Genomic DNA, 23,222 nt, shown 5'->3' with positions numbered 1-23,222 from the left:
CCAGTGAACAAAACAATTACACAGCTGGACAGGTAAATCAAGTGCAACCGAAACCCAGAAGTTAATTTGCCAATAGTCATGTGAATGTATAGAAGCACAAAACATGATTAATAAGCCAGACAGTGCCCCGATAAAACCTCTTTCCATCTTAGTTTTACAGTAAATGAGATGGGGCTCAGGCTCTCCAGCTCTGGGTTTATTTCCCAAATGTGGTATTGGTATATTCTCAGTGAGAGCTCACACATCGGTCAATTCCAGAGCACAGGACTTCAAACTGAAGCGCCTGCCCCACCTTGTGGATCTCCAAGTTATCTTTACGCTGACTAGAACCAGCCAGATTCCAGCTCTTAGACAGTAAGTGAAAAAATACAAACAAAAGTATAGCAAGTGCGTTATGTTGGTTTGTCTCTGACAAGAGGCTCCAGCAGTGCAGTCTCTGCTGGAGTTGCGTTATGGTTGGGAGCTATCTATGAGCTCTGTGTGTGTGACTTCTACCTACTGTTCATGCTCCCCTCTGCAGAGCCTTGGCACCTGTTGCTGCCAACAAGAGTAGGAAAACTGCTGAAAGTAGATACACACGATCTCCTGCTCAAGAGAGAAGGCACAACAGTGAACAAACAAAGGAGTCAGCCTGTACCGATCAACCTTACTCTGGTATTCCCACTCAGGATTAGGGGCAGTAAAATTCTTGGTCCTGTCTACTCCACAGCTTTCAGCAAATAAAACCCTAATGCTATACAGGATAAAGTCACTTCAAAACAGAGATCCACATGGTGGGGATTGGGGAAGGCTGAGTGAGGCTACCTGCGGGACAAGGTCAGAACATACTAGGGACACTCTGTCAGGGGGTGTACCAACCCTGCACCGGACACTGGGACAGGACCAGTCACTGTGGGCCCAGGATGCCACACCCCCTCGCCTCTGCTGCGCATGCTCCAGGTGGAAGGGACAGCTAAAAGGAGGCAGCCCAGGTCAGTCAGGGCTGGCTGAAGAGGAGGAAGAAGAATGCGTGCTGCAGGCTCCCGCAGAGGCACCAGCAACTGCCCAAGCAGTGGGAACTGTGGACCCGGACTACGCTATGGACGACCAACCAACCGCAGAGACTGACTGGGACGCTGAGCCGTTGCCAGCTGAGGAGATTCCTGAGATGAGCCTTGCAGTAGGAAATGACCCAGGGAATGTATTAGAAGCCGATGCGCCAACCTTTAACCGGGAATTTCCCAGCTTCATAGGGCCCTGGGTTGGAACCCGGTGGAGTGGGGTGGGCCCTGGTTCCCCGCTCTGCACTTGCCACTAGGTGTGGCTACTGGGGGCTAAAGCCATGGGTTGACTGTTTGCTCAGCCCTGCTCAAGGGCTACAGACTGACTGTTTGCTCTGGCCCACTCTGCCCAGAGTGTCAGAGCCCCGACTGCTATTGCCTGCCCCAGCCAGGAGGCTTAGGAGCCTAGACTATTTGCTTTGCTCTGCCCCGCCCAGGGGTTGCAGACTGATTGCTTGCTCTGCCCTGCCAAGAGGATTAGAGCCTCCCAACTGCTATTGTTTGCCCCAGCCAGGAGGCTTGGGAGGCACAGACTGTTTGCTGGGCCCGGCCAGGGCCCCGAGGCCCCCTCATCGAAACTGCCTGATCCAACAGGGAGTCCCGATGATTGTGTGGTGGGGTGTACCAACCCCACACTGGGCCTACGGGGGCAGAGCCCCCTGTGACACACTCCTTCCCAACCAACAACCCCCCCATGTCCCAAGATCATGCTACAACTAGAGAACAGATAAACCAATAAATCCACAGTAGAAGAGGACAGCAACACTCTCTGCAGAGTAGGACCAGTGCAGAAGTTGCGTACACAGAACTCACAGGCAGCTCTCACCCACATCACAACTTTAACAGAGGCTTCACTTATAGGCTACATCTAAACTGTGCCGCAGTGCAGACTATGGGGGTGTGAACTGCAGAGCGCACCAAATGCTAACTGCCCCAGGGGGTTGTTGGTGTGAACTAACAGGTACAGCAGCACCCTGTTTATTCAATCTAATAGGGGCTGGGGCCAGACCAGATAATCAAAAATTCAGATAATCTGGAAAATGGGAAAGTGTGATGCTGCAGCGCCATCTAGTGGTCATAGGAGAGATGGCCCACTTCTGGATGCATGTGCTGGCTGTTCGGTTAATACGGAGAGCTGGATAATGGATCGTCAGATAAATGGGGTTCTACTGTACCTAGTCCCAGTAACGCAGTCCTCTTTCAAACGACACTACTAATTCGTGCCAGCAGCATCCACATAGGGTAGTTAGCGTGCAGCCCTTCCTAGAGTGCTCTGCAATTCACACCCATGCAGCCCACACTGTGCCACAGTGCAGACAAGCCCCTGGTTTTATATAGTCCAGCTGGTGTGGAACACAGATTCAATCTATTGCTGCAGCTGCTTCTTAAAGTCATGATAGATCCCTGCACATACAGCAAATACATACAGAAAGACGTGTGGAAATAGTGTGTCAAGGCAGAGCCATAACCACTCTTCCAAGCCCCTATTGCTGTAATTTTTAGTGCATGAATATTTTCTGTAAGAATAGCCCCTGTTCAAAAAGGAGGCCCTGCTGAGGTTGCTCAGCTGAAAGTGGTTAATACTGCTAGGTCAAAAAGGATAGGGAAGGTAAATAATCTTACGACATGCCAGGAAACCCCTTCCACATGTCAGCTACAATGTTGACAATGGCTCCTCCGTGCTCCCGCATCCAAGCATTGTACACTGTATGAGGGGAGGAAAATAACCTACTCAACATCTGCCTCTTTTCAAATGATTTTTCCTAATGATTAGAGCACACAAGTGGGAGTCAAGGCTCCTGGGTCTAATCCCAGCTCTGCCACAGACTTCCCATGAGGCTTTGCACAAATCACCTTGTGTCCCTAAACCACAGTCCCCACATCTTGAAAATGGGAACAACAGGTATGCGATGTCAAGAGCAATTCATTAGTGTTTGCAAAGAGCTGTGAGAGTTTCTGGTGGAAGGACTAGGATCTTGATTCCCACTAAACTACTTTGCATTCATAACTTGCACTTCTCTATCCAAGGATCACAGTGCGCAAACTTTACATTTAGCCTCACATCCCTGCTGTGAAAGTAGTATTACTTCTATTTTACAGACAGAGAAATCAGGCGTTAGAGAGGTTAAGTGACTTGCCTAAGGCCACATAAGTCTGTGGCAATACCGGAAATAGACTTTTTGACTCCCAGGCCTGGCTTTAGCCACAAGACCATCCTTCCACTCTTTTCATAACAGACATAGACCCCCCCCCGTATATACTCGTTCATTAGCCCATTCATTTATAAGCCGACCCCCCCAAGATGGTTAGGTAAAAATAGCAAAAACTGTATGACCCTTTCATAAGCCGACCCTATATTTCAGGGGTTGGCAAACTTTGGCTCCTGGCCATCAGGGTAAGCCGCTGGCGGGTCGGGACGTTTTGTTTACCTGGAGCATCTGCAGGCATGGAGCCCCTCAGCTCCCTGTGGCCGCGGGAAGTCCCGCAGCTCCCATTGGCTGGGAACAGCGAACCGTGGCCACAGGGAGCTGAGGGGCTCCATGCCTGCACACGCTCCAGGTAAACAAAACAACAATGTATTAGATATTCAATTCAATGATTCCACAGAGTTTAAAAATCATCAAATTTTGGTGTAGACCCGTTTATAAGCCGACCCCCGCTCTCTGATGCGTCACTTTTTGGCTTATGAACGAGGATATACGGTATATTTAGTTTAGGATGAGATTAATGGAAACAGACATCCAAGGTGATGCAACCGTGTGCCTTTTGAACCTACCGGTATTTCTTGCCACATCCAGTCCTCACCTGCCTTGCAGCAGTAGAAGGTCCCACTCAGATTAGTTTCAATGACAGCATTCCAGCCCTTTGAACTGATGGCTTCAGCAGGACTGGGGAACTGGCCCCCTCCATTGTTCACCAGGAAATCGATCCTGCCATGCAGATCCAGTGTGGATTTCACCAAAGCTTCCACCTAATAAAAGCAATTAAAAACACTCTCTCTAAGAGGTCACTGGGTTAGTCTGTCTATCCCATTTTAGCACCGTGTGCTCCCCATCTACAAAAAGAATGTGCCAATGCACTGACCGGCCTTCCACAAGTTCTTCTAGGCAACAACCTTGCAACTATACTCAGGCGGTGAGAGCTCAACTTGACAGCTTGAGTTAACGAAGGACTGGGCTGTCAGTATTTGGATGGGAGATCTCCCAAGAATAACCCAGGTGCTGGAAGTGTCAGTATTGAAATAAAGGGGAAGCTGTGCAGTTGGAGGTTATGTTTTTTTGATAAAATGTAAAAATGAGGCATTCAAAGTTACTAAAATTCCTATGGCACTTTTCCTGAGGTTGGGTCCTGGCCAAATTCCACATAAGGTAGTTACGGATGCCTTCCAGTACTTAAATTCACGGCCATTCTGAATGGATACAATATTTTTAATTCACTTTCTGTTCTAGAAGCAGCCATATTGTGTTGCTGATTATAATGGCTACTATATCACATCCTCAGAAAGTGCTGCACTTCAGTAGCTGAGGAAGTAATCTTCACACACACACATAGCTTCATTGTCTAAAGGACCTTGCTGCTTGCTAAGGGCAGTAATACATCAATCAGCTTTCTCAAGTGAAATAGGAGGCTATATTGACTACATCCACCACAGACGATCTTCCTGTGTCACGTTGCCTGGTATGGGACACAGCTAAGAATGCCAATCTCAGGTCAGACTGCCAAAATACAGGGCGAGTACCCCAGACTGGTGGTATATTCCATAAGATTTCACCAAACCAGTAACAAATGAGCACTTTCAAAATACTATACAAGTTATCATGAAGCCACAGACAGCCCCCTGCAGGCATGCTAGCCCCTCATGCACCACTCAGACAAACCAGACTTCTGTGATAAATGATTATTAAACCCATAAATCACATATATTAGGTTCTTCCAGCTCCAGAGAGCTAGCCACTTACCCCAGGTCAAAATATACTTCAAGATTTCACCCAAAAACCATGCTGGTAACCAATCCTTTAGTAAACTAAAACTAAAGGTTTATTAATATATAAAAGAAATGACAAGAGTTGTTAAAAGGTTAAAATGAATCATATCCATTACAGTTGATTTCAGAGTTTGTGTATCAGGATTGTAGTAGTGATGCTAAATCTGCTAACTTGCAATTAAATTGCAACATCAGAGAGGAAGGAGTGGGAAAAGAATCAAAACAACCCTAGCGTTCTCTTTAACAACTGCCAAAGGCATATTTGACTAAACAAATATGTTCCTATCGCCTATAGCGGAGGCGTGGGGAAATAATAAGAGTACTCCAACAATACTTGTATTCAATTACTGTAAGAGGGTTTTAGAACAGACCATCTATTGCAATTTGCTACCATATTCTGGAGGAAACCCTCACAGTTCCCGGTTGAAGACAGGTGATCTAAACATGTCAGAGAGCCAGGAATTCTTAGATTAATGCTACCTGATACTGACCTTCTCAGAATCTTGGGATAATCACTTAACCTTTCTGCCTCAGTTTCCTTACCTGTAAAGTGTAGCTTTTCATACTTAAAGCCTTGTCTACACAGGAGGGCTAGTTCGCAGTAAGTGGAGGTCTGTTAGTTAGCGTGTAACGTAATGTAAGACGAACTAATAGTGTGCTCATGGTACGGCTGTGCCCATTCAATTGCATGATTTTGTACACGACAGGTGTTTGGTGCGTACTAAGCGCATGGCAGCCTGGTCCTTTGTTTCGTTGCTGACCCATGTGCACTCTGGGATTTCTCTCACTGTGCATTGTCAGATGCATAGCAAAAGCCAGGCAGAAGGCAGTGAAATTCTGGGACATGGGTTTAAATTTAAAAAAAAAAATCCCACGATTCTGCTTTCTCCTTCCCATGTTTCCTCTGTTTCTGGGCGGACTAGTGCCATTTTTGAATTGCTGTCGGCAGCGTGGACCCAACAATGCTCTGCGCTATACTGGCAACTGCAAATACACCAAGGTTGGTGACAAACATTTGTGTATTTTTCTATTAAAAAAGAAGGAATTGGAGACCATTTGAACAGCTGCCCATCAAATTAACCCTTGGATCAATTATTGTGCTCAATGTTTTCCTATAACTCATTTTCCCTGTTCTGCCTTAGCTGTCATAACAAGGTTCTGAGGAATGTTTATCCCCAGCCAAGCAGAAGATGCAGAGTTAATCTAGCACAGGGGTAGGCAACCTATGGCACGGGTTCCAAAGGCGGCACACGAGCTGATTTTCAGTGGCACTCACACTGCCCTGGTCCTGGCCACTGGTCTGGGGGGCTCTGCATTTTAATTTAATTTTAAATGAACCTTCTTAAACATTTTTAAAACCTTATTTACTTTACATACAACAATAATTTAGTTATATATTATAACTTATAGAAAGAGACCTTCTAAAAACATTAAAATGTATTACTGGCATGCGAAACCTTAAATTAGAGTGAATAAATGAAGACTCGGCACACCACTTCTGAAAGGTTGCCGACCCCTGATCTAGCATCTGTGGTTACACAAAACAGACAAAAGAATGGGTAATGGGAATGTCCTGCTGACCAGGCAGATTCAAGATCAGTGCAATCCTACAGGGGGAAGAACATCAGCTCAATATAGGAGAAGGATGCTGAGTGGCAATATACAGCAGCATCAGAAACAAGAGGGCAGCATGTGACCTATACCTCACAAACAGAGCCGCTAAGGTAGCGCAGCATCACCTCAATTACTATGCCATGGGGGCGAGGGAGGAGAACAGGGAAAGTACCTTGAACTTGACAGAGTTCAAACAAATGAATACAAAGTCTAACAGGTGATTAGATAAGCTGCTAGTCACTGAATAAAATAGTCATTAAAAAAAGTTAAAACTCTAAGTACCAACTTTTAGCTATTACTATGTACTAGGTGAACATTTTGCCCAAAGAAACTCATCTCTTACTGTTCTCCACAGGAATTGTTAACATATTATTTGTGATTGTTTCAACTGCTGTTCATCTTCACTGACAGGCCAGGAGACTGTGGTGGGAAAAGTATGAGCAATACAACTGGGTGAGCTTTTTATTCAACAGAATAAAAACAGTGAAGTAATATGACAATGAAAATAAATTTAAGACTAAAGCTTAATGTCCTTACTTAAGTAGGCGCTTACTATCTGCCTAAAATTCCCCCTGGAGAGTTTAGTTTGAGATGGGCATCTTCACCTTTTGCCCTGAACTGGGTGTAGTGTTGCCATATACTGTGCAACAGCAGCTATGTTCCTCTTCAGAAGTAGCTGCATTTCAGTAGCAGATGAAGTGACTCTTGTACACACTTCAGATGACAGGTATTATACAGCTGAAAGTTTATATCCCCAAATAAAAACTTAAGATTGTACGTTCATGGCATATTTACATCTGCATTATTAGAGCATTCAAAAGTTGAGAGTCAATTTAGTTATGAACTACTACTTACTAAACATCACAAGGAGGGGCATTACTTAATTCAGGTACTAAACAGCAGCCTTCGCCCATTATTAACTAGAACAGACATACAGGAATACCAGTGTGACTGATACCAAGTAACATTGCTTTAATAAGGTGAGTGAAAACTGCTGTAACAACCAATGAGAATGAACTTTGCTGTAGGAAAGGAGATAAACAAAGAAATGAGTGAAGTCTGAATTAAATTAAGTTTACTAGTGATTGAAAGCCAACTTGATGTACCCTGTGGGCAGAATGCTGGGACATAGTGGGAGAAAAAGGAAAGTGCCTGCCACATGCCTAGTGACTGATGCACTGTGTATTCCACTTTGGTGTGACACACTGGAAATCCTGCAGCAGTTTAGATACATAATCAAAAGCGTCTAAGTAAATACATATGATCAGTCCAGTAGCTTGTTATCTAGATACAAAAGGGATGGGAGCTATGCAAATACCTTATGTAATTTGAGTTTAAGTTCTGTTTCCCAGAGGAGTACAGGAGGCAGATTAGAATAGCAGAATAGACATATTTATTTAGATATTTCTGCTAAAATGGTAAACTATGAAACAGTTGTTATTTTGGTCATGTTTATATTATCAGAGTAAACACCCCATTGAGTAAAATGGGGTACTTCAGACCTCTCACAGTTGTTTCAGGCTGTCACTCAGGAAGAAGGACAAGGTGAGTGAGGTAATATCTTTTATTGGACCAACTTCTGTTGGTGACAGACAAGCTTTCGAGCTTACACAACACTGCATATTAAGGAAGAAAGCATTTGTACTGGTTACACTAAGAGCTTACCAGTTTAACTAATGGTCTAATTTTTTTAACTGATACTGTTAAACTGGTGCAAGAGGCGGTTTGAACACTGTTGACCTAAGCCTGGTTTATGCTGATTTAGTTTAAGTTCTTTAGCTTTAAGCCAAAACCCAAGTATTCCAGTCATAAACCGATAAGTGTCTATACAGGGTTTTGCACCCATACAGCTAAATCAGTTTAAAAATCAATTTAGAGTAAAAAGAGTGCAACTTTTGTGTTTAGATAAGACCTCAGATCATGTTTTTCAGAGCTAGCTGAAGGGGACTAGAAACTTTATTTGAAAAAATAAAAAAAACAATATCTTGTAGAGCACAATCCTGCAGCTGTGGAGGGCCCTGGGCCCTGCTTACAACCCAACCTGACAGATTCGAGGAGTGGGAATAACTTATTCTAGACAAAGTCATATCCATCCATAACACAAGGTCTTTCGTGGAGGAAGAAAGTAATAAAACAGAAGGGGAGAACTGAACATTTTTAAATAACCTGTTTACTCTCCAACACGGACCTTTTGGGGATTTTAACCAAAACAGATCATTCTAGTGTCTACTGCCTCACCATTTTGTCAGCAAAATAAAAAATATAAATAAAATAGTCCTGTTTTCTGTGTGCCAGCCTTTGCTCTCTCTGTCTCCAGTCCAGCTCAGAAGCTTCCATTCTTTCACACTACAGCGGTCCTCTAAATAATTCACCAGATGAAAGCACATTTTGATATCACTGCAGGGTTTCTTCCGGTTACAGTAACCGCAGCCAGTGCAGTGAGAGAGAAAGATTTATCAGCAGAACCAGTTACAGCTCATGAGAGAGTTCTGTATTGATCCTGAATTTGAAATTCTCCCTGTATAGATTTTCAGTGTCCAGCTAATGGAAACTTCCTCTCTGGAAGCAAAAGTAGAGGTATACATTGGATTATTCAATCACCTAAGGCAGTGGTGCTCAAACTTTTTCAGTCACACCCCCCTTTATCAGTGATAGAATCTGTCCACCCTCCCCTCCCCAATCCCTCCAAAGCCAAGCTGGGGGAGAAACTGGGGCTGCAGATGGAGAGGGAATGAGGGCAGAGCCAGGCTGGAGCTGGAGCAGAGGGCGGAGTGGAGCAGTGGCTGGCAGCTGAGCTGGTCTGGGGGCGGAGCAGAGCTTCGGCTGGGGGCGGAGCAGAGCTTCGGCTGGGGGCGGAGAGGGAGTGAGAGCGGAGCTGGGCCTGGAGGTGGAGCTGAACGGGGTTGGGGAAGAAGCTGGTCTGCAGGCAAAGCAGGGCTGGAAGCGTGGTGCTCCCTCCCCATCCCACATGGGGGCCGGCCCCACCGTGCGCCGGCCCCGGCCCCACCGTGCGCCGGCCCGAATGTTCCTCCGTGCCCCCCTTGTGGGGCATGCCCCACAGTTTGGGGGACCACTGACCTAAGGAATCAAAAAGAAGAACTAGAAGACCAGGGTTCCAGTCTCTGCTCTGACACTGAATCACTTTGTGACCTTGGACTAACCACGTCACATTGTGGCATATAGTTTCCTCGTCTGTGAAATTGGGATAATAAACTGACCTACTTCAAAAGGGAGGGGCATGTGTGGAGATATGAACATTAGTGAATTTAAGACATATTAAGAAACTCAGTGAATAATTGATAGAATCACAGAAATTAGGATTGGAAGAGACCTCTGGAGGTCATCTAGTCCAATCCCCTGCTCAAAACAGGACCAACCCCAACTAAATCATCCCAGCCAGAGCTTTGTCAAGACAGGCCTTAAAAACCTCTAAGGATGGAGATTTCACCACCTCCCTAGGTAACCCATTCCAGTGCTTCACCACCCTCCTAGTGAAATAGTGTTTCCCTAATATCCAACCTAGACCTCCCCCACTGCAACTTGAGACCATTGCTCCTTGTTCTGACATCTGCCACCACTAAGAAAAGCCGAGCTCCATCCTTTTTGGGACCCCCCTTCAGGTAGTTGAAGACTGCTATCAAATCCCCCCTCACTCTTCTCTTCTGCAGACTAAACAAGCCCAGTTCCCTCAGCCTCTCCTCATAAGTCATGTGCCCCAGCCCCCTAATCATTTGCATTGCCCTCCGCTGGACTCTCTCCAATTTGTGCACATCCTTTCTGTAGTAGGGGGCCCAAAACTGGACACAATACTCCAGAGGGCAATAATCACTTCCTTCAATCTGCTGCCAATGCTCCTACTAATGCAGCCCAATATGACATTAGCCTTCTTGGCAATAAGGGCACACTGTTGACCCATATCCAGCTTCTCATCCACCCTAATCCCCAGGTCCTTTTCTGCAGAACTGCCGCTTAGCCAGTCAGCCCCCAGCCTGTAGCAGTGCATGGGATTGTTCCATCCTAAGTGCAGGACCCTGCACTTGTCCTTGTTTGACCTCATCAGATTTCTTTTTTTTGGCCCAATCCTCCAATTTGTCTAGGTCACTCTGGACCCTATCCCTACCCTCCAGCGTACCTACCTCTCCTCCAATCTTAGTGTCATCTGCGAACTTGCTGAGGGTGCAATCCATCCCATCATCCAGATCATTAATGAAGATGTTGAACAAAACCGGCCCCAGGACCGACCCCTGGGGCACTCTGCTTGATACCAGCTGCCAACTAGGCATTGAGCCGTTGATCACTACCCGTTGAGCCCGATGATCTAGCCAGCTTTCTATCCACCTTATAGTCCATTCATCCAATCCATATTTTTTTAACTTGCTGGCAAGAATACTGTGGCTTTCCCCATATCCACAGAGCCAGTTATCTCATCATAGAAGGCAATCAGGTTGGTCAGGCATGACTTGCCCTTGGTGAATCCATGTAGACTGTTCCTAATCACCTTCCTCTCCTCCAAGGGCTTCAAAATGGATTCCTTGAGGACCTGCTCCATGATTTTTCCAGGGACTGAGGTGAGGCTGACCAATCTGTATTTCCCTGGATTCTCCTTCTTCCCTTTTTTAAAGATGGGCACTATATTTGCCTTTTTCTAATCGTCCGGACAGTGCAGAGAATCAAAGGCTAGCAATTGTGGCATTTGTGGATCAAGACAATGGGAGGCCCTTTCACCTGAGATGAGGCAAGTTCATTATGTGTTATCAGCTGCTATTTTAAACCCAATGGAAATCCCTTACTCACTATTTGTCAAACCACATTCTTCCACTACAGACTCCATGCATGATCGATATGGAGTATTTTTATAACCAATGTGGGCTACATTTAACGGTCAGTGGAGAGAGTTACAGTAAAGCTTGAGGATTTTAGGTCTCTTGGAAAAGGAAGCCATTCCTGAATGCTCAAATGAGCTACAGTGCTCAGCATTACTGCAGTGACAGCCCACAACTCTTCCTTCCCAAGGGGCCTTGTCTGTTCGGTATCCAATCAGCATCTCATTCCCCAGTCTCCTCATCCACAGAAGTTTTTGCAATCCTGACGTCGGGGACACTGACGCAGTCCTGAGAATGCGAAGAGCATTTGGTTGATCTCAAGCACACCAAGAATCCCAGCTTAGCTATGCTTGGAAGAAAGACCTGGTCGCATTGCAGGTACTAGGACCCTCTCCTTCACCCATGTAGAGGCAGCGGAGAAGCAGGAGCTGGGAAGAGAAGGCCATCCCTCTCCCATGAAGGAAGAGGAGAAAGAAGCCACCAAAACTGTCCTGGCACCTGTACCCTGATTGTGCAGGTGGTAGAGAAGGAGTCTCAACTCCTCCCCTTTTCCACAGCTACACAGGAAATGTGGGGAGGAGGACTCTTCCTCCAAACATCAAGCAGAAAGGGAAAAGCCTATTCCCCTCTCAGCAGCCAGAAAGAAGAATTGTGGGGCTCCTCCATCCCTACAGCCTACAGAGTGGGGTACAAGAGCTAAATAGTGATAGGTTCCATGGAACTTGGGGAAAGGGGTTTGGCCTGACAAAGGATACACAGTCACTTAGTTTGGATCTTGGCCAGCAGAAGCCGAATGCACTCTCCCTCCCCCTCGCATCTGTAACAGCAATTGTGGGATACTGACTAGTATTCAATCCAAATCACTAAGATCACTACTGCCTCATGACCTCAGTGAGCCCATACTGGTCACCACATATGCTCTATTCCAAAGAGAGGCATTAGAGACCCAAATTTGCTGTTCCAGATGAAACATCCCTTCGCCCATGAAAATAGAATAGGGAAACCCAGGTCTTTACACAGGCTCTTTACACAGCCATGTTCCAGAATTCCTTCTCCCAACAGCCTTAACAAAACAGACTTGCTACACTTTACAAACTACTGTATGTAAAACAACTAGAAACAAGACAATAAGGCAGCAGCATTGTCTTTTTAATTAAAGGAACCTGACAGGTGAGGCACTATTTATGAAAGCCCTTCATCAGCAAGCAGCATTATTTTTTGCATACTTGGTGAAAAGACATCTTAGCTAGAAAGCAAGAAGGCCCCTGAGGATAAAGATTAAAAGAAACATCAGAACTTGCATTCATTAAGTTATTCCCCTGATGTCTAGCATAAATCTCCTCCTGCAGCACTCAATATAGCTTCTTCAGCACTTTGTATTGGGGGGAGGGATAGCTCAGTGGTTTGAGCATTGGCCTGCTAAACCCAGAGTTGTGAGTTCAATCCTTGAGGAGGCCACTTAGGGATCTGGGGCAAAATCAGTACTTGGTCCTGCTAGTGAAGGCAGGGGGCTGGACTCGATGACCTTTCAAAGTCCCTTCCAGTTCTAGGAGATAGGATAGGATAATTGTAGGCTGAAGAGAGCCCTGAGAGCCCAAATGCAAGCGCTATGTGTGGAGAGATGCAACCTCAAAAGCTTTGTGTGATGCAGTTTCAAACTAGGCAGACAAGTAAGTGTGAACAGTAGGTCATCTTCACACTAGATGTTCTATTAGGAGATTTAGAACAGCAGAATAAGAGATCTTTTGGTGATTCTGAAAGCAGTTTCATCCTACTTAGAGCTCCTCTACTCAAGAATCTCTGCTTCAGTTTCTCTGGAGTTACAACAGAGATAAAATTCTTACTTGTCTTTGGAGCCATGACGGACTCCAGGAAAGAAGAGATGCCTTGTGTGACACTGTATAGAATATGTAGGACACTTTATGATATTGATACCAATATTATGAAATTGCAAGGAATCTGACCAGATATACTGTGTGAGGTGTCTGCAAAAATGTTATAAATTGCCATGTATGATGATCCTGTTTGTGTGTGTATTACCTTCATATTATGAGTTATAGCTATGTATGGTATATCTGTATTTCCAAACTTGTGCTGTGTTTCTAGGTGACACCACCAGATCGGCATCAGCACGGCCTAGCCTGTTCGATGGCCCATCAAGGGTCATCAACTGTACAATAAACCCATTGAAAAAAGCCAGAGACTACACCTGATGAGTCAGCATGCCTATGGTCAAGGAACTCTAAGGCTTTTCCATGTGCTGTGAAGCTTGCGTTTGGGATACAGGAAGTACAAGCCTCATGGCAAAAGAATACAAAAGGCAGCAGCAGCATCTCTATTTTGTCATCATTCCTGCTTCTTACCTCTGGAGTAACTTTTCTACAAACTGAAAAAGCTCTGAACAAAGGATTGAATGACCCATCCAAGCTGTGGATGTGTTCCAGAGGGACTTTCAAGCCAGCAAACTCACCAATAGTGCTAAGAACCTGATACATGGACTTTGAATCTCTGTACGTAGTTGAGTGCTATATCATTTAACAACTCTCTTCTTGTTCTTTCATTTTTCTTTATAATAAACCTTTAGGTTTAGACACTAAAGGATTGGCTGGCAACGTGGTATTTTGGGTAAGATCCAACCCAATATTGACCTGACAATGTGGCTGGCCCTTTGGGGCCAGAAAAACATTTTGTATAGTGAGCAGAATTTTTTAAATAACTTCTCACTGTACTGGACTATGTGCTGACTGGAAGCCAGAATGCAATACTTTACTGGAATGCAATAAAGGGGGCTGTGCGATTTCTTTTTTAGTTTCTTGATTACCAGTATAGGGGTCAGGAGCACAGTTTGTGACTGATTAATGAGTCTAACTTCAGTGTTATCCACCAGTTTTAGAAGAATCAGCTCTCCTTTTTGGAGGCTGCCTGGACTTTGGCATTTTCAGTAAGGGTTACCCCAGGCACACTGGGTCACACCTTGCTCCTGTACCTGATTTGTCTGGCTTTTTGTTTTGTATTTTTAAATAGGAAGGTTTACTTTTCCAAGTGTTTAATTTGAGATATCAGAAAGATGATGAGATTGCAGCCAAAAAAGACACAGGTCTTGTGTTTTTATACTGCAGTACAAAATGATACTTAAAACTGCTGTCATGAGTCTTTTATCCCAGTCTCAGCTCTACTCAGGACTAGTCCACAGGGCCACAACCTCTTCCCAAGAATCCTCCATATCTGCACTGGATCCCTCCTCTGACAGCACCACATCTCAGCCACCATCCTTCAATTCAAGGGCAGACAGGAGTTCTTTTAGCGCTTAGACAGACAGACTGCTGGTGAGCACCCCAAAAACACTTTCACCGCACCCCCTGCAAGGTAGCCAAATGCACTGTAGACAGTATTTACAGCCACTGTTGGCCCGAGGAAGTACCCTGGTAACCTCCACTCACACAAGTATGATTTAGAAACTGGAGCAATAGGTTGCTCAAATATCTGTTTGATTTTAGGAAAGAACTAAATGGTGATAATGTAGTAATCCTTGGAAAGTCCAGAGGTAGAGAATGTTAAACACACACAACTTAAATGGGAACCCATGAATGCAACCCATGAAGTTAGTTAAAAATTACAGGCTGTACCTAAGGAACATAGGATGAAAGTTGAATGTTCTTATTCAGGACTTCTCATGGATATCAACATTTATTTGAAATCAGACTATATGTTAGGGAGGGAATTACATCTAGTTCTGCTGTCCATAGGTCAAGGAGGATGCTGAGAAGTTAGAGAAGGTCCAGAGAAGAGCTCATCAAAAAAAGAGTTCAGAGAGTGATTTGATCCCAGTCTGCGAGGATCTACGTAGGGAGGAGATATCTGATAGAGGGTTCTTTAATATGGCTCGTTATAACTTTGTATGCTAACGTCTGGAAGTTGCAGCTAGACATTCATACTAGAAATATAGCACAAATTTTTAACAGTGAAGGTTGTTAATCATTAGAACTAAGTATTTTGAACAAGACTGATGCCTTTATGAGAGAGGTTCTAATTCAACCAGAAGTTATTGAACTTGATGCAAGAATTTTACCCAGTAATTCCATGGCCTATGTTATGCCAGAGGTCAGGCTAGAGGACCACAAAAAATAAAAACTAAAACTATCAATATCTAATGGTTACTGAATATAGCTGCAAGTAGGGTCTCTGGCATTCTTTTCCTACCTCGATGGATTCACTGTGGCATCTTGGATAAGTCACTTCTCCGTACATCAATCTTTAAAATGAGGAAAATAACTATAGTAAGAACACTATAACAGTGCTATTGGTTTCTTCAAAAGTGATTTTAAAGATTAGGTGCCTAATGTTAGGTTCCTAAATTCACATTTAGGCACCTAAATAAGTGTCCTATTTTCAGTAAGCATCCAGCAGCTTCCATTAACAAATCTTTCAGATGGATGGAAAAGGTTAGTGACCATCCCTAGGAAGAATCTTAAGATGCCAATGCACTCTTTGCAAGGGAAGGGTGCTCTACTTATTGTCTCAGTGCCTATTTGACACTGTAAAAAGCGACAAAGAGTCCTATGGCACCTTATAGACTAACAGACGTATTGGAGCATAAGCCTTCATGGATGAATACCCACTTCGTCAGACGCATGTAATGGAAATTTCCGGAGGCAGGTATAAATATGCAAGCAAGAATCAGTCTAGAGATAACGAGGTTGGTTCAATCAGGGAGGATGAGGCCCTCTTCTAGCAGTTGAGGTGTGAACACCAAGGGAGGAGAAACTGCTTTTGTAGTTGGCTAGCCATTCATAAAAAGAACAGGAGTACTTGTGGCACCTTAGAGACTAACAAATTTATTAGAGCATAAGCTTTCGTGGGCTACAACCCACTTCTAATAAATTTGTTAGTCTCTAAGGTGCCACAAGTACTCCTGTTCTTTTTGCGGATACAGACTAACACGGCTGCTACTCTGAAACTAGCCATTCATAGTTTTTGTTTAATCCTGAGCTGGTGTCATCACCTACAGTCCTCAGCTAAAGCCTCTCCAACGCATCATCAGTGATCTACAACCCATCCTGGACAACGATCCCTCGCTTTCAGTGTCCTTGCCCACAGACAACCCACCAACCTTAAGCATATTCTCACCAGCAGCCACACACCGCACCATAGTAACTAATTCAGAAACCAATCTATGCAACAAACCTCAATGCCAACTCTGCCCACATGTTTACACCAGCAACACCATCACAGGACCTAACTATATCAACCACAACATCACCGATTCATTCACCTGCACATCCACCAATGTAATATACGCCATCATGTGCCAGCAATGCCCCTCTGCTATGTACATCGGTCAAACTGGACAATCCCTATGTAAAAGGATAAATGGACACAAGTCAGATATTAGGAATGGCAATATACAAAAACCTGTAGAACACTTCAACCTCCCTGAGCACACAATAGCAGCTTTAAAGGTAGCCATCCTACAGAAAAAAAACTTCAGGACCAGACTTCAAAGAGAAACTGCTGAACTTCAGTTCATTTGCAAATTTGACACCATTAGCTCAGGATTAAACCGACTGTGAATGGCTAGCCAACTACAAAAGCAGTTTCTCCTCCCTTGGTGTTCACACCTCAACTGCTAGAAGAGGGCCTCACCCTCCCTGATTGAACTAACCTCGTTATCTCTAGACTGATTCTTGCCTGCATATTTATACCTGCCTCTGGTAATTTCCATTACATGCATCTGACGAAGTGGGTATTCACCCACGAAAGCTTATGCTCCAATACGTGTTAGTCTATAAGGTGCCACAGGACTCTGTCGCTTTTTACAGATCCAGACTAAAATGACTACCCCTCTGATACTATTTGACTCTGGTATTTCTATTCCCCCTATTTACATTGCCCTTGTAGCTTCAACTGCTTAAGTTGACTTTTGCCATCTGTCCTAACCTATTACGTAGCATTGCTGATGCTGGTAGATACTGAGCTGAAATTCACTGGCAAGTGAATTGAAACACTCTGGACAGCCCCTTAGGGCCCAGCTCTTCCAGTTGAAAGGCACCAGGTACATTGTTATAAATCTCTTATGGCATTATTAGCTGTTTTATTCTATTCTTTTACACTGATTGTTTTATGGTTGTAAAATTGACCAGATGGGTTTAGAATGTATTGAAGGGTAGGTATATGCTTTTAAATTTTGTTGCATTTTGAGGCTTTCAGTGGTTAAGAAAATTCACCAGATGAGTCAAGGATCACCATCACAGATCAGGAAGTTTAGGTGTTTTCATGAAGTCATTCAAGATTGTGTTAGAATAAAGGTCAGACTCAATCATTACATTTTTTAATGTTTATTTAAAAGTGTAACAACAAACAGGCATTCATTCACCTGCCAGACTTCAGAGAGATCTAGAGACTGGAACACAGTTCATCTTCAGTTCTAAATTACTAAAGCTTTCTCCAATTTTAATTGGATATATTAAGGTCAGAATCCTTACAAGAGAAACAGATTACCTGTCCCCCCCACTCCTCTGCTCTCAAGCAGGCTTTATGACATCATCCAAAGTCTTCAATCACTTCTTAATTCAAAAGAAATTGGCAATCCAGGATTCAACCACTTAGTTAACAGTTAATCAAGCCTGTGTCAGTCACTTTCAGTCCGAGTCCCACGATCTACAAGCATGAAGCCCTGCCGCCATGAGAAGCATTTAGGATTTTCAGCAAGTTTTGGGTCACATAGAAGACCACTCAAATTACAAGCTTAAAAAGTTGCCTAAAGGAGGTGACACTCCTCTCACACAGCTGTACAGTACATATTCCAAGCCCATATCACAGTGATTTTCCTTCAGCCAATGAAGAAAGATTAAATTCCTTTGGCCTACCTAGGAGCAGCATCGGGGTGCTGTCCAGACAGATTGCTGCAGAGCAACAAGAGGCATTCCAATCCCCAGTCCAGGGAGGAGTACACTAGCTCCATGGCTCAACCATTTTGATCCCATGTTTCCCCCCACCACCAGGATGGCCCTTTACAAGACTTCTGAAAGAACCAAATACTGCTGTTTAGCTCCTGCGGTTTGGCAGGTAAAGAGTCGACATTAGCTATTGAACAAAGACTTACCCAACCTCAAAATGCCTGATTTTACCCTGACCTGAGGGGAGCAGTCAATGTTTGACTTCTCTGTCCCATCAGATGTTGGCAGGCCCTGCCGTCTCATGAGTCAAGAAGAGAGCAGCTGACCATAAGAAACTGCAATGGGTATAAATGGGGCTAGATGTTGACGTACAGTGATTCTTAGTCACAGAGACTGTTAAAATAACCATCAAATCTGAGATGTCAAAGAAATTTTTACCAGGGCATATTTGCAGGGGCCATTGCTGGTTTGATGTTCCTCATATATACATACATACATATACATATATACACACATATATATACACATACATACACACATACACACACTTCTCTGGAGCACCAAGTAGAACCAACCCATTAAGGATCAAGTGGGTGTATCCAGTATAATCATTTCCTGCAGTGACAGGCAACCTCCAGGAAATGGTTAATTTCAGTCCTTTATCTTCTCTTCCCCTGCATCTAAATTTTTGTAACCGTAAATCAAAAAATGCTACAATGCATTGACATGACCTATGGCATTCATTCTTCTGAGTAAGATCAAAGAAGAGCCTTTGAGGATTGAGACAACTTTAATAGCCTCAACACATCTTTAACATTTTAAACACAAGAGTAATTCATCTGGATTACCTCTTCTTCTCTGCGGATGTTGCACTGTATGGGGGTCACTTTGACTGGATTTGAGGAAGAGATTTTAGCAACCAACTCTTTTGCAGCAGCTTGTAATCTGTCAAGTTTACGAGAGGCAATAACTACATTGCAACCTGTCAAAACAAAACCAAAAACCCTTTAGACAGAAGCTGTTCAAATAGGATACTCGTATTAGACATTTAATAAGGTCAGAGATTTCTTGTACGACTGACAGCTCATTAATAGCTGCCTAGAAGTTAGAGATCAGCAATCAGTGTAACTTTCTGGTCTCTGTGGGTTCCCATCTCTTTCCCTCATTTAAGTTCTGGAGGTAAGAAGGCTCTACAGTCAGAGCCAGGCTTATCTGCAGGGTCACAAAGTACTAGAGGGAAAGTGATTGAAAATTTGGCTGCAATTTGCTTCCCTCTGCTCCCCAACTACTGATGTTATTAGGGTGGCCTGTAAATTGTTGAATCAGCACAGCACCCCCAGTTATTACTTTGTTGTCTGTGCCCAGGGCTGCCCGATCTAGGAATTAACAACCTCAGAATTGTTAATAAAAAAATGTTCAAAGGTATTTAAAGTCCTTGTACCAAACACACACAAGAGCCGATTTACTGGAGCTCAGAGAGTAGTATGTGAATCTAATGCTCAGAAGAGTTGCTGCGTTATGGCCCTGGAGACCAAATTTCTTTACTAGGTAAAGGTACATTATGGGGAGCAGTAGTGCAAGCTTCCCATACGCTGCTCCAGCATCCTTAACACCCTGAGCTGGAGGGAGTGGGAAGAGAAGGGAGCTCAGTCTTCATGGACCATTTAATCCTTGGCTTTCAAAGCTCAATGTGGGGGAGCTCAGTTAGTGCCAACTGTAATGTTATTTTGCTATACGTGGACACTGTTCACTAGGATCTAGACTGCTGCAAGCAAATTAGGTTATGGCTACACTTGCAGATGTACAGCGCTGTGAGTTAAACCCGCCTTCGTACAGTGGAGTAGGGAAAGCGCTGCAATCTGTCCACACTTACAGCTGACAGCACAGTGGCGTGGCCACATTTGCAGCTGCATTGGGAGCAGTGCATTATGGGCAGCTATCCCAGCGTTCAAGTGGCTGCAACATGCTTTTCAAATGGGGGTGGTGGTGGTGGAGTGTGACAGGGAGTGTGTTGTGTGTATGTCAGGGGGGAGAGAGTGGGTTTTTGGGGTGCTGAGAGTGTGTCAGCATGCTATCTTGTAAATTCAGACCCCACTGCCCCACCTGCTTCTCACTCACTCACTCAAAGCAAACAGCAAAATGTTTGCTTTTTCTCTCTGAAATGGAGATTTGAAAGGGCACTTCCACATTCCTGCAGCCGAGCACAACAATGAGAAGAGTGGCTACTTGGTAAGGGGATTATCACAGCGCAGTAAGTTAACTCCTCGTTCACACTGACACCCGGCAGTTGTAGCCAAAGCGCAGCAAACATTATTCCTCTCAGGCCTGGTCCACACTACCCCCCCACTTCGGACTAAGGTACGCAAATTCAGCTACGTTAATAACGTAGCTGAATTCGAAGTACCTTAGTCCAAACTTACCGCGGGTCCAGACGCGGCAGGAAGGCTCCCCCGTCGATGCCGCGTACTCCTCTCGGCGAGCTGGAGTACCGGCGTCGACGGCGAGCACTTCTGGGATCGATTTATCGCGTCTAAACCAGACGCGATAAATCGATCCCAGAACACCGATTGCCTGCCGCCGGACCCTCCGGTAAGTGTAGACGTACCCTTAGGGAGGTGGAGTACCAGCAGCGCTGTAACCGCGGAGACACAGTGTCTTGCCAGGGTGGACGGGGAGTGAGGTACAGCGCTCTGGGCAGCTTTATTGCGCTGTAACTCGCAAGTGTAGCCAGGGCCTATAATTCACAGACTGCTACAGTGTTCAGGACTACTTTAAATCATCATTGAAGGTTTCACTCTATGAAGTGCACAAACCAGGCCAATTCATTCCTGGTGCAACTCCACTGATTTCTGTAGAGATACACCAGGAATGAATTTGACTTTCATTATTTCCTGACATCAACACAGAGGGAAGTATGCCAGCACCATGCCCCTAGAAATGAGCATTTTAGTCACCCGGCGCTATTGTCTTATGCTAGCAGACTTAAAAGTCCTGCTCAAACACAAGTCTCCTACCTCTTGGCATAAGAACACCGGTCATGTTCATAATAACCTGACCAAAAGAGTCAAGTTATTCATGAGCTTTTAGTACAGCTTAGAGCAGTAGAGTTCAAAGTCTTGTCATACCAGAAGTGGTACTTCTGATCACCAATTAACAGGTGACGCTAATTCAGCAAAGAAGTATAAAAGATGAGCCAATGAACAAGACCTAACAAAAAATACTAATTTTCTGTATTAAACAGTACATCTAAATAAATTATGGCATTTATATTTGATGAAAACTGTAATACATTCAAAGTAGTGAATAGGAATAACCAGCTAGTTTCTGCTTATGATTTACAAAAGAAAAATCAAGGGTTATGAGGATATAAGACGCAGTAGATTCTAGCCTGGACCTATACCAAAGCAGCACCACTGCAGGCCTTGGGCACATATCCTGATTAAGAGCACATATCTTGCCAACTACATGGATTAGAAATGAACAACACTGGAAAAGTTACTATCCCAAGATTTCGGCTGATGCAAAGCATTAAAAGGTCCAATCCTACAAATTCTTTACTATCAGGAATTGTGCTAACTACCAAGACTGTACCCACTGAAATCAGTGAATATACTCATAATAGGTACTACGCCCAGTAGTAAGCATGTCAGGACTAGGCCCTAGATCTCTTAACAACAGGCATTGCAAAATATCAGCTGTTGAAATACTGTGGAAATGTGTTGCAAAGGGGCTTGACCATGGATAACTACAAACAGAACAGGGACAAATACAATCTTCCAAATAGTGGTGCTGGACCAGTGATTAAAAAAATGAAGTCCATGACCCACCTGTGCCAACAAAATGCATATTGTAATACCAAGACACTTTGGCATGACCATTTACATAAGGCATGCCTTTTCTCCAGGTTTACAGGTGAGGTGTCAATTCTAAGGCACGCAAGATTTAAAGGCTGTTGCAGCAGACATAGGAAGCTCAGAGACTGAGGCATCATCTAGCTACCAAATGTGTACTGGTGCAACTATACTGATTTTTAAACAGGGTGGATTTGATTTCAATCACTATTCAGGAAGACTTGATTTAATCATAGATTTCTACATAGAAGTGCATTCTGGAATATGCTGCTCAAACAGTTTCACTTTTGTGTCTACTGCCTATCCCTCCCTTCTCACATTTATCTCCAGATTTCTTCCCCTTGTCCAGATCTATTCCGTCCCCACCAATCTTCTATTCATTGAACTTTTTGAAACTTTGTACTTTTAGAGAGAGATAAGGGACTGACTCTGTGTACACAAATTTGCAGGACGACAATAGGGTTGAGGTCTGTTATTTCTCACCTCTATATATGAAATTTATTTAAAAACATTTTTGCTGTTAACAAGCATGTTACCTCTGGAGATACAAATCCACAGTTTGAGAACTGCAAAATTAAGCATCTCTGATGGTATCTTCTAGACTGAGCACTGAGTCCCATTGGGTAGATTGAAAGATTAACCTAAATTATCTATACAGAAGCCCCTGGAACTCCGTAAGATTGGGTCCCTAATCCATGAACTATTGGAATTCATTTACAAAACTTTTCTCAAACATTATATGAATATATTGTCTCATACTATGGAATTAGAATTTATAATCCCTATTCCATGATGAGATATCTTTGACCTATAATGTATCTTATAGTGGGAGTTTGTTATCTGGTAACAAAAATTGCACCAGTCTCCCGTCCAATCTGTGCAATAGAAACCTAAATGACAAGTTGAGGAGACACGGAATTAGTGTTTGTAACGCATCGGTGACAGAAGGTGCCTTTCTCCGGCGCCCCTCTGGGGATCCCCATTTTCTTCTCCCACAGGGCCCACCTTGTGCA

The 23,222-nt window shown here is 44.1% G+C and overlaps 1 protein-coding gene across 1 annotated transcript in view; it reads right to left on the bottom strand.

Moving 5' to 3' along the window:
* PECR (peroxisomal trans-2-enoyl-CoA reductase) overlaps positions 1 to 23,222 on the bottom strand; it is a 35,755-nt gene that overhangs the window by 4,778 nt on the left and 7,755 nt on the right. The window contains exons 2-4 of the mRNA XM_029910502.1: positions 19,207 to 19,340; positions 3,846 to 4,011; positions 2,664 to 2,745 (exon numbers count right to left, since the gene is read on the bottom strand). Coding sequence (XP_029766362.1) covers positions 2,664 to 2,745; positions 3,846 to 4,011; positions 19,207 to 19,340 — 382 coding nt within the window. The remainder of the gene's footprint in view (positions 1 to 2,663; positions 2,746 to 3,845; positions 4,012 to 19,206; positions 19,341 to 23,222) is intronic.

Source organism: Terrapene carolina, unplaced genomic scaffold (assembly GCF_002925995.2).
Source record: "Terrapene carolina triunguis isolate 2854851 unplaced genomic scaffold, T_m_triunguis-2.0 Scaffold62, whole genome shotgun sequence".
NCBI lineage: Eukaryota > Metazoa > Chordata > Testudines > Emydidae > Terrapene > Terrapene triunguis.
Note: the sequence above shows the minus strand (reverse complement) of the source record. Positions and strands in the feature narration are given on the sequence as shown.